We start from the raw sequence: 11683 nt of genomic DNA, 5'->3' as shown, positions 1-11683 counted from the left end.
TTTCTTTTTTACTTTGCTTAAATATGAATAGTGTAATGGCATCAATGTTTCTAAGACAAGGCCACTTCATGAAAAGATTTGAATTCATTATGAGAGATGATTATATATAGGAACCATAGGTAAGATAAAATTCAGTTTAATTCGACGTCAAACTTTTCATTTTGCTCCATGCCCCCCCCTGGGGCCTTGGCCCCCAGGTTGGGAACCCCTGCACTAAGTTGTTTCATGTGGACCGTATGAGGGAAGGGGCTGTGTCCAGGGTTTGCTGAGGCTATCTCTAGTCGTTTCGCAGCACTCGGCAATCTGATTGATGCAGCTCGAGAATCGACTGGCGAACGTCCAAGGGCAAGGCAGAATTTCATTTTGCAGGAGACATAGATGTCTGTCGCACGGCTCATCTGACAGAGGATCGTGACTTGCATCGTTCTCTGTTGAAATAGGATAAGGAACAATTTATCAGGGGTCGAAGGCCATTTCTTAGTTTTGCCTACCAAGCCTTGTGAAAATTGAACTTCAAGCCCTTCTCACAGGTGACTGCAATCCGCTCAGTAAGTTGCCAGATCAGCTAAGATCCTATTGGGGTGCAGGAGCGTCGGGCTGAGTATTTTGAATAGTTGTACCAGGTTGAACACCAACAGTTAACTTGGCTGCGAGTAATGCAAGATCCCTTTACCGGACCCACTCATCAGCGAGGATTCTTCCTGAAGAGGATCTCCAAGCTGAAGAATGGTAAAGCAGCGGGTATCTGCGGCATCCCAGCTAAACTGTTAAAAGACGGTGGCGAACCTATGACGTTGGGTTTGCATGCTGACCTGGATGCCATCTGGCAGACTGGTACCATTCCCCCATACTTGTTAAGGGGTGTGGTTTCTGGTAGGGGAAAGGGGATTGATGTGACTGCAACAATCATCGAGGTAATATACTGCTCACATCCTTCTGAAACGTATCATAAACCACCTGCAGAGCCATCAGAAGCCTTAGCAATCTTGATTCATTCCTGATAAGTCAAAAATGGCCCGTGTCTTGGCGTTTTGTCATTGTAGAACGCCGTCATGAGTTCGGACATTGGCTGCTTGCAGCTTTCATTGACCTCAAAAAGGCTTTCAGTGTGGTGTATCGGAAATCACTGAGACTGAGAGGAATCCCAACAATGATTATTGGCTTAACAGTAGGCCTATATGCTGGTACTGAAAGTGCTGTAAAGTGTTAATTTATAAGTGAGGAAAGGCTGTGTTCTTGCACCAATACTTTTCAATACTTGCATGGACTGGATACTGGGCAAGACTACCGTCCAAAGTTAATGCGGAGCAACTCTGGCCAATATAAAGGTTAGCGACCAAGACTTTGCTAACGATGTTGATATCTTATCTGAGTCTCTGGAAACCCTAGCTCTAGATGCATTTACCAATTAAGCAAAACCCCTGGGTCTAGAGGTCTCCTGGACTAAGACTAAGATCCTGAACTATGGAGACTTGCTAGAAGAACCTGTTCGGTCGTTATGTGCTTCTGACGAAGATATTGAAGTCACAGAGAGCTTTACTTATCTTGGTAGTGTAGTTCATAACTGGGCCTGTCAGACCAGGAAGTCAGAGGTCATGAACTCTCTCGACAAATCTACGGAAATGCTGGTACCTATGCAGAAGTATCAAGCTACGTGTCAAGGTACTAATACTGCCAGTTTTACTATACTGTAGTGAAAGATGGATGCTGTCCTGTGCCTTGAAATTTCGTCTTGATGCCTTTTGTAATACGTCCTTGTAGCGATTCAATGGGTACAGTTGGCGGGACCACGTATCCATCCACAATCTGAGACCATCAACTCAGGCTACACACACACCTGGCTCATTTCCTACAGGAGGATCCTACCCACCAGATTGTCTCTGTTCGAGACACCCCTAGGTGGAGGAGACCTGTCAAGTCGTGGCTTAGGTAGATTAATAAGGCGTCGTGAGGAGCTAGAGATGGGTCGTATCGGGCTGGCGGCGTTAGCCCTCCAATGATTATAAATATATATATATATATATATATATATATATATATATATATATATATATAATATATATATATATTATATATATATATATAATATATATATATATATTATATATATATATATATATATATATATATATATATATATATATGTGTGTGTGTGTGTGTGTGTGTGTGTGTGTGTGTGTGTGTGTGTGTGTGTGTGTGTGTGTGTGTGTGTGTGTGTGTGTGTGTGTGTAGTGGCTGGTAGACTAAGAGGAAGAGCCAAGTCTATAGCTCTTGTATCCGTATTGAATGTCAAGGTCTGCTTATTATGTTACATTGTAGTTTTTCTATCATGCAAGTAGGCTGTTTTTTTTTTACAGAAATTTATAGCTTCTGCGTAGCATGGATCTAGTACAGAGTTCAGTTCATATGTCACGTTCTTGTTGGGTCTATTCTTAGGCTGGGCTGAGGTAGTTACTTTTCCGATTATTGATGACCTTTCCCGACCCAACACTGATATCTGAATGCGTAAAATGTAAATATGTTTTGCTTGTTTGGTACTTGTAATATTTTGCTTTAACATTTAATGTGCTTTTTATGGGTAAAAATCTTTATTCTACACTGTCATGGTTGTTAATAAAAATATATATACCTTATCACTGCAATATCTATGGGCCTTTATGCAGTAAAAATTGCAGGGGGAGGGTTATTAGGTGGGGGCACTGACACGAAACGAGTCAATGCAGTTTGAACATTTTTTGTATAGCAACCATCTAATTGACTAGCCAGGGTTATAGTTGAACACACACACCAAATATTCCCAAAGGACACTCACACTTCATTTGGGTTGTACAGTCATCCCTCTGATGCACATAAATAAGTATGAGCATGACACACACACGATCATTTTTTTCTGTTTCATCACAGCAATACCATGGATTGCACAAACTACTGCATCATATCTTTTCGGTGATCTCCCAACTTTAGCATGGATTTTCACCTGTATTTGTAATAACTTCCACAAAATACCAATCAAATATGTGCTTAATAAACCCTGTAGTCCATAAACAGATTGTTCTGGGTAAAACCAAGACAGTGAAGGACTGATCTTAGTCTTACAATAGCCTAAAAAATGTATACAAATATGTTACATTTTGTTGAACGATTGCATAGAATCTCCTTTGTCAATACTATTCACAGATCTCATTTGTAACATTGGAATGGTTTAATATTTCTTTTCTTTGTGCCGGTATACTGTAGGCACATGCACTAGAACCCTTTTTAAAAGGCTTTTAGCGACCATCACCAAGACATGCATGTTAATATGTAGACGATTGTTGTGTATATATTATGTATTGTGCATTTGTGTTGTATGTTTGTGTTGTGTGTGTGTGTGTAAGTGTGCGTGTGCATGTGCGTGTGTGCATGAGTGTGTGTGTGCATGTGTCCGTGTGCGTGCGTGCGTGTGCACTTGCTTGCTTGCTTTCTTACTTTCTTTTAATGAGGGGTAGGTGCTAAAATCAAATTATGCTGTCTACTTACGTTTTTATTAAAAACACTTTCCATATTGTACATAAAAATACAAGCTCTAGCAATTTTTTTTTATGTTAGGTCTTTACCAACAGCAATCACAATTCGTCAGATAAGACAAATTTTGAATCCATTGCAGAGGCAAAACAATATTTACATTCAGTAGTTGAGGAAGGGTCCAGCCACTGAGACATGAACCTTCCAAACCTGTAAATCAGGTGCAGCTTTGTACAGAAAGTCATCACAGAGCAGAAAATAGACTTTTGAGAAGATCTGAGGTCTGACATTCTAGAAGTGTTGACAAGAAACAAGGTCAAAGAAGTCGGTCAAGAAATGAGGAATATAATATTTTTTAAACTTTTGTATGAGATGAGAAAGATGTCCATACAAGTGAATATCAGCACCTGTTATATTTTGACCTGAATAATAGTGCAATAAGAAATGAATCCTAATAGATTCATCTTATCTGAATCAAATAACATAGGACAATACTTAAAACAAAATGAAAAACTGAAATTACTAACATTACTAATGATGATCCTTCAGCAGAAACAATGGAGCAAGTTAAAATGAAATGACTCGATACATAACAGTATTCCATGAATTTAAGATTGATAATGTTATCATACGTTCACTGTTGCTAGAGTCAAGTTAGTGCCTCACTACCACCACAAACAATGGCCAGAGTCAAATCAGTGGAGTTTTTTTTTTACCACCATGAACATTAGCAGTAGTTTACACATGTGGTCATCTCCACCAACCTTACACTAAAGCAATAACTGAAAAACCCTCCACTTCCTCTATTCTACAGATGGTGTGACTTGCCTGGAGGGTTTCATGTTACACAACAGATAATTTTTATTATAAAAACATGAAGAAGCTTCTTAAATTCTACATTAACAAATGTCAAAAATTACACGTAAAACTTACACAAAAAAGTTATGAGCACGTGTTTTTGGTTCTGGGCCAACCCTCCAGCCAGCCTCATACACCTTGATGAGTGAACAATTTTCAGTTCCATGCCCACAGTGTATAGGAAACTATAGAAGGCAATAGGTGATGTGGTATCTACCACATTTATATATTAGGAATATTTCATGATGGTTAGTTAGAATTATGTACAGCTGATAAAAATTCAATGTTACACAAATCTGAAATAAAATATAACAATATGTGAGAAATATCTGAGCAGTTCAAGTAAGATTATTCACTGGGATGTGATTAGCTGATGGTGCTAGTATACCAATTAAAATACTAACATACTTTAGTACAAAATTAATAAGCTAGGGACTGGGTGTACCCAGATGATTTAGGTTCTTCTCCTTGACCACTTAGATTTTTACTTAAATTCCAAATCTACAAAACAGAAAAAAACTATTATATGTCTTCTGTACAATAAGAAGAATAATACATCCCTAAACTGAAGTTTTCTTATTATCAAAATAATATTAGCATGTGTACAGAGCACCCGTTCCCACCCTACAACAATGAGGATCTGTCCCTGCCAAAAAGTAAAGAAGATATCTTGACATCAATATCTTCAAAAGCTCTGTTTGAAAAGTATCACTATGGTCATAATAATCACTTTTGATGAAAATTACACAAATGTGACTGCATCCTTTCCAGGTGTCTGAAGAGCTAAGCAGACACTAGATGATCACAAGACAAAATCCATAAATGCTACTTACAAACTGCTTTGTATTTCTGAATAAAAATAATTTGTAATGATTCAACCATATCCTGTTCTGGGATATTTCTATTTTTAGGGAGGTATCCTAAAATCACAAGACTGGGATGAAGAAAGAGCTACAAGAACTCAAAAATATCACATTTTAATGTTTTCCCTTGACAAATTAAATGTTATTCTTCCAACTAATTGGTAACTACATTTACAATGTAGTCAAAAGACAATATACCTAAAAAGGAAAAAAAAAATAATCCCTTAAAACTGTGCATTCCTTAGATCTCCTAAGGTAGTAAGGAAATGATAATGAACCATTCTAGATTCTGTATACCTCTGGCCTTCAAACTAATATCAAAGATTTATGATATTAACATCAAATGTACTTTGTCTGTGTTGTACTCAACCAATAGGATATAACGATTTCGAGTTTAGTGTACAGCAAACTGTTTGCACAAAAACAGTGTGTGTCAGATGCCATCTATAAAACATTCTGCCTTTTTAAATAATCATTTTTACAACAACATAGTACAAACAAACCTCACATGCATTTTTACTAATATACAGTACACTTGGGCATCAGTGCCAATCTCTCCAACACAGAATTCACAATTTATAAAGAACTATCCTTTAAGGTAATAAAAAATATGTATCAGATTCAACAAAATTAATTGTTAATTTAGTTTACATATTTCTTTCCATCCTTACAATCAAGTGGAACTATTCATGAAACCATATATATATTCTGTATATGGTAACCAACCAACAAGGCAAGTTAAACAGAGGCAAACACATTACGTCCACCTCAACATGGGGGACCTGACACTGTGATTCCAATTGCCGGGTAGCAAGGATATGACATTCTTTCAGTTTCAATGTAAAAGCAAGTAAAGGAAGAATTTCAATGGAACTTTTTTTTTTTGCTCTAAAATATCTTGAGCTGTGACAAAACAAAAAATTCAAAATACCTGTATTTTAATACCAAAACGAGATCTTGTGGAGTGTGAGTGGGTGAGTGAATGAGTGAATGTGTATGTAATTTTGTGTGTGTTTGTGTGTGTGTGTGTGTGTGTGTGTGTGTGTGTGTGTGTGTGTGTGTGTGTGTGTGTGTGTGTGTGTGTGTGTGTGTGTGTGTGTGTGTGTGTGTGTGTGTGTGTGTGTGTTTGTACGAGTATGTGTTTGTGTTTGAGCATGTGTGCGTGTGTGTGAGAGAGAGATGTGCACACATGTACAAGATGTGCACACAGACATGTTGATCCTAAAAATTAGTGCTTGTGTGTGTGTGTGGACATGTATATTCATCTATCTATATACATATATATTTACATACACATATATATATACCATATATATATAAACATGTACATAAAATATCCATTCACTTACACAAACACCCATAAGTGTTCTGTTTGTATGCGATTTACTCGAGTTATCATCACAGCCTTTTAAACTAAAAACATTGCTACCATAAGCAAGTTTAATCAATGTCTCTTTCAGTTTTGCAGACCCAGGTAAACGAGCAGTGAGCAAAATGCAGCTAAAACTTGATTAACTGAGGCCCGCTTCATTTTCATGGATAAAATGTTAAATTAGCAGCCATAATTCACTATTGTGAAACAACCCATTTACACTGCATTTCATCTATCATATATGTACTATGACTCAGCTTTAAGAAACAACAAGAAACCAAATTTATGTGGTATGTGATGGATAGAACAACAATAACAAAACATTCAGTGCCACTGAACAAAGACATCAGCACCATGAACTAGTTTTATCAACAATTCTGATGAGCACAGCAATGTTTAGCAGCACTGCAGCACATCTGGCAGAAGTGCACTGTATGAAGCCAAGCCAAGTCTTTCTAACGTATAACAGTGATGGAGATTTCAGATTTGTTTTCATGCCATTAAAAGTGAATCTTTGTCTAGATGATGAGGCAGTATGGCAGGGTTGGTTGGCTTGCTCACTGCTTGGGGTCATCCTTCCCTCTTGGTTTGTTACTGGAGCTTGGGTCCATGCCTTGAGCAGTGGAGGAGCGAGGGACCAACAAGATACTCCCGTCAGCAGACTGCTGCAGTGAATATTCATGTGGAGAGTATGGATTGCCATCAGGATCACGCAGACTCTGAAATTTTAAGGAAAAAAATCAAAGAATTAAAAGTTATCAAACACAAATGAAAAATCCATAAAGAATGAAAAAATGTGACACTACCTCGTATCTCCTGAATTTCACCATTTGTCTGTATTTATAACATAAACTTACCTGGAATATGTGTCGGTACAATAGTGAGAACTTGTGTTTAATACGGGTTCGTTCTGAGCTCAAGTATTCATACTCATTGTACAGCTCATTTTTGCGATTCTGAATGGCTTTCACTTCATCTGCTAAGTGAAGGATTTGATCCAGCTTCCGTTTACGACAATTTTGAGCAGCAACCTGTCACAAGAAAACTAAATGAGCAAAACACACCCAAAGCAAGTAAATACATTGTCTCATCACCATTAAAGACGGGAATATGATTCTCATTTTAAAATGTCCAAGAAATTTACTTGATAAGCACATCATAGATGTAGCTACATAATATACTGCAGGTGGGCAGTACTTCCTTGATATGTTTTCTCCTCCAGCCAATTTTTAACATACAAACCAAACACATCTATTAAGGAAAGATTAAAAATCAAGTACTGCCTGTGACAGTAGTGGTAAAAAAAAACTAATAGTGGAATCTTTTGTGGAAAAAAAGACATCTCAAATAATATTTGAATAAGTACCACTAAAGGCAGCTCTAATGATTCTAAAGCTATTTTCACTTGTGGTTATAAAGTCAATGAGTTTGTGTATGATAAAATTCTTTAAAATGCAAATAATCTAATGGGATTGCACGACATAGAACACCTTACCTTGTTCTTGCCACGCCGTCGGATGTCTCGGATAAGAGAAAGCTGTGCCTCAGTTAGGTCGTATTTGGAGATCCGCTCATTGAACTCATCCATGGGGAGGTTGATGATGTCCTCACAGGAGATTGGCAGGTTCATCGCTCTGGCTCGCTTCTCATCTCTTGTGAGTGCCCGGTCATGCTCATTCTTCCGATCTGTTTTATGATTTAAAATGTTAAGAAATGGATAGAAACAGGGGGAGGAGAAAAAACAATTTACTAATCAATCAATCAATACCAAGGCTATATCAAAAATCTGAATTCACAACCAAGATATATAAGCCTTACTTTTTTGTTTGTCTCTTGATGTTGGGCGTGACATACCCGATGGCCCCTCAGGGGACATGTGGTATGTGTGGTTGTGCTGAACATGTTCCACTCCTGACCCTGACACCTCTGCAAACAGAACATCAAAATAGTTAGATAATATATTACAATGTTCAAACACATTTTACAACTAAAAACTATAAAGATCCCTAAAAACATATTGATAAATCATAATGTAAAAAGGAGAGCAAAATTAACATTTACACTTCCACACAGAGCAAACCTGTGTGGTAACCATAAACGGCATTAACAAAAATTGATTAAAATTCTAATCCCGGCACATGTTGTTTTGCTTTTATTATTATGTAAGCTCATGTACGAGAATAGGAGTGGCCTTGAATATTTTACACTGGGTTGTTGTGGTTCTGCTGCACTTCACAGTTTAGTTAATAAATTTAATCCTCAAGAGTTTCCTTAATTTTATTTTAAAATAAGATACTGCATTTTCTGACATGCTAATCTAGATAATCATAATAATAACAAAAGTAATAATTAATAGTAACTATAATAATAATAATAATAAAAATGACAATGACAATAGCTATAACAACACCATTACTACTAATGATAATTATATTAATCATCATAAGATAATAATAATAATAATAATAATTACAAAAAAAAACAAAAAAACAATCACAATAATGAGAGAGAGAGTGAGAGAGAGAGAAAAAAGTATGATATTAAATAGCACTAGTAAATACAATGATACCAATATAAATGATCATCCCCTAAGAAGTTTGAAAGAAAATGAAAAAGAAAAAATCGGAAGGAAGAAGGATTTCCTGTTCACATGCAGACCTGAGAGGCTGGAAAGGCATCCTTCCTATATGTAGCATCCTGATCTCTCATGCTCATCCCTAGCCTAGTTTTATGGTCATTATTAAGCTCACTATCATTATTAATAATATTACTATGATTGTTATTATCATCATCATTATTACCATTGTTATTGCTTTTCTATACATTCTACTAGGTATTTCTTGTGTATATTGCCAAGGATGCCACATATTTACATACCAAGTTGATTATAATTTTTGTTCCTATATTTTGTTTACACAGATGACCCCAGAAGTGCTTAGTCATACCTATCTTATCTGTTTAGTCTTTTCCTTGACTTTCAGATATACTATTTTTCATTTTGTTATTGGTATTAGTATTCTTAATAACAGCATAATAATAATCATACTGTTAACAGCAACAATAATGAAAGTATCAATATCAATAACTTTACAAAATATGAATTCTCAAAACCTCTTGGACTTTACAAAACAAAACTACAGTAGACATTACAAGTCCCTGGCTGGTTTACATTACAGGCAGTCAATATAATCAATGCATACCTAAATTCAAATATAATAACATATAAATCAAATTCTTTAACAATGGATTACTGATAAAATTTCAGTTTCATACAGAGATAGAATGATAAAGTTGAAGTAATATTTCTTCTGTGCACGCTGGCCAAAGCCAACAAGCTTCCACACCCATGTCCTAGCTGGATAGTAGGGTCATTATTATGCCAATGAAAGATATTCTACTTATATTTGGGTATTTTTTTCTAATAGTTCTGCCAAACGGATTGTGATGGTTTTGGTATGATTGGATTCCTCTCACTCCCTAGTTTCCGAATATATAGAAATTATTGCATGGAAATTGTACCAGGGGCATTGTGGGGAAAAATGTGATAAAAATACACAGAATCAGTCACTACACTGTCTCATGCTGGAGGCTGTGCCTAGTGCAATAGAAACTATGGTGACTGCTGTCCCCCAACCCCAACCCATATAAAAAAAATCCTCCATGTATTCATGGCAGGAGAGGGCATATGACCACAACGCAGGAATGCCATTGCCAAGGAAGGCTTTCCAATGCTCTCTCCTACTGTGAATACGTGGATTCTTTGTTTTCCAAGGTGAGGGTTGGGGGCGGCAGCCCCCCATGGGATAGCAAGGGGCACAAACCCCTGCAGTAGTCAATATAATGACTGATTCTGTGTAGATTATCTTTATTTCCCCCCGTGATTTCCTGGCATCTTTCATGCCCTCCTCTATTATTGGGGCCAAGCTTGTTGTTACTAGGGTGGTTTCTGCACAATAAATTCTACATAATTACATTGTAGACAGTGAAAAGAATCCAACAATACCAATAAGGTCGCGATTAGTTTGATGGAACTCTTAGAAAACATCACCGATACTTGTTTTTATTTATTTTACAATTGCATATGTTTTTTCACAATCATTTTGCAGCAACACTGAAAAATTTATAATTCATCACACTATCTATACCATGCACTGCCAACTTCATACTATAAACGGAATAAATATTCATTACCTGGAATTAATTTGGCATATTTGGTAAAAAAACTGAAGGATTTGCGCACTTCAGTCTGGCAGACAGCAGGAGGGCTATCCTCGCTTCCGCCCATCCTGCCTGTCTGCTTCTCACATCCTCTCACCACAAAAACTGTTTAGTTTGCCCCTACGCTAAAGCTCCCGGGCGCGTGTGGATCTCTGTTTCTTTGCAGTATTTATTACAAGCTAGTATATATTGCATACAAGTCTCAAAACCAATCTCTTTGGTAACAGTTAACTCTGAGTAAATTGCCAACTTTTAAGATGTTGAAAGGCCTTGCTTGAGGCCCATACTATTGTTATATTGCAGAAAAATGTGAAAATAGGTTAAAGTCTTTAAAGTCACTTTCACACCACAAAAATCTTTCCTATTAGCACTCCAGAAACTGTTCACAAGGTCATAAAAATAACAAGCAAATTGTGCTTGATCTTCAAAAGCGAACAACCTCTACAATGAAATTTAAGCTCCATCAGTTATCACAAGTAATCACAGCCAGATCTGCACCCGCGCACAGGGCACGGCGCCGTCCCTGTCCTGCGATCCTGCAGGAGGCGCCTTGAGCAACGACGGAGGAGGAGCGAGACGTGCGGAGAGTCTTCGGCGAGGGCGCGGACGGGCACCAGAGGGCCTGTTGTGGCACTGGCAGGCGGACAGCCGTTCCCTCGTGCCAGAACTAGGCGGTGGTGGCAGCCAGGCCCCAAGAGCGACCCGTGATGAGCCCGTCTCTCTTACTACTGGCCGATGACTCAGCACTTCTCAGCCCCCGTGGCCACCACCACCATTCACTTCGATCCGCTCGCTTTTCCTGTCCTCCGGGAAAGCACGGGGCTGTACTTGAGTTCTCACGGGTCTCATCGCCCGCCCAAGTATTATG

At 37.7% G+C, this 11683-nt stretch overlaps 1 protein-coding gene across 15 annotated transcripts in view; it reads right to left on the bottom strand.

The window, feature by feature from the left end:
* Window positions 1–3510: 3510 nt before the first annotated feature.
* The window catches only part of cnc (NFE2 like bZIP transcription factor cap-n-collar), a 426727-nt gene continuing 418554 nt past the window's right edge, over window positions 3511–11683 (bottom strand). For all 15 annotated transcript variants that reach the window (XM_070140250.1, XM_070140249.1, XM_070140252.1 and 12 more), the window contains 4 exons: window positions 8416–8523; window positions 8093–8283; window positions 7455–7628; window positions 3511–7316 (listed from right to left, as the gene is read on the bottom strand). In XM_070140250.1, the coding sequence (XP_069996351.1) occupies window positions 7155–7316; window positions 7455–7628; window positions 8093–8283; window positions 8416–8523 (635 nt within the window). In that variant the 3' untranslated portion in view covers window positions 3511–7154. The remainder of the gene's footprint in view (window positions 7317–7454; window positions 7629–8092; window positions 8284–8415; window positions 8524–11683) is intronic.

Source organism: Penaeus vannamei, chromosome 26 (assembly GCF_042767895.1).
Source record: "Penaeus vannamei isolate JL-2024 chromosome 26, ASM4276789v1, whole genome shotgun sequence".
Lineage (NCBI taxonomy): Eukaryota > Metazoa > Arthropoda > Malacostraca > Decapoda > Penaeidae > Penaeus > Penaeus vannamei.
Note: the sequence above shows the minus strand (reverse complement) of the source record. Positions and strands in the feature narration are given on the sequence as shown.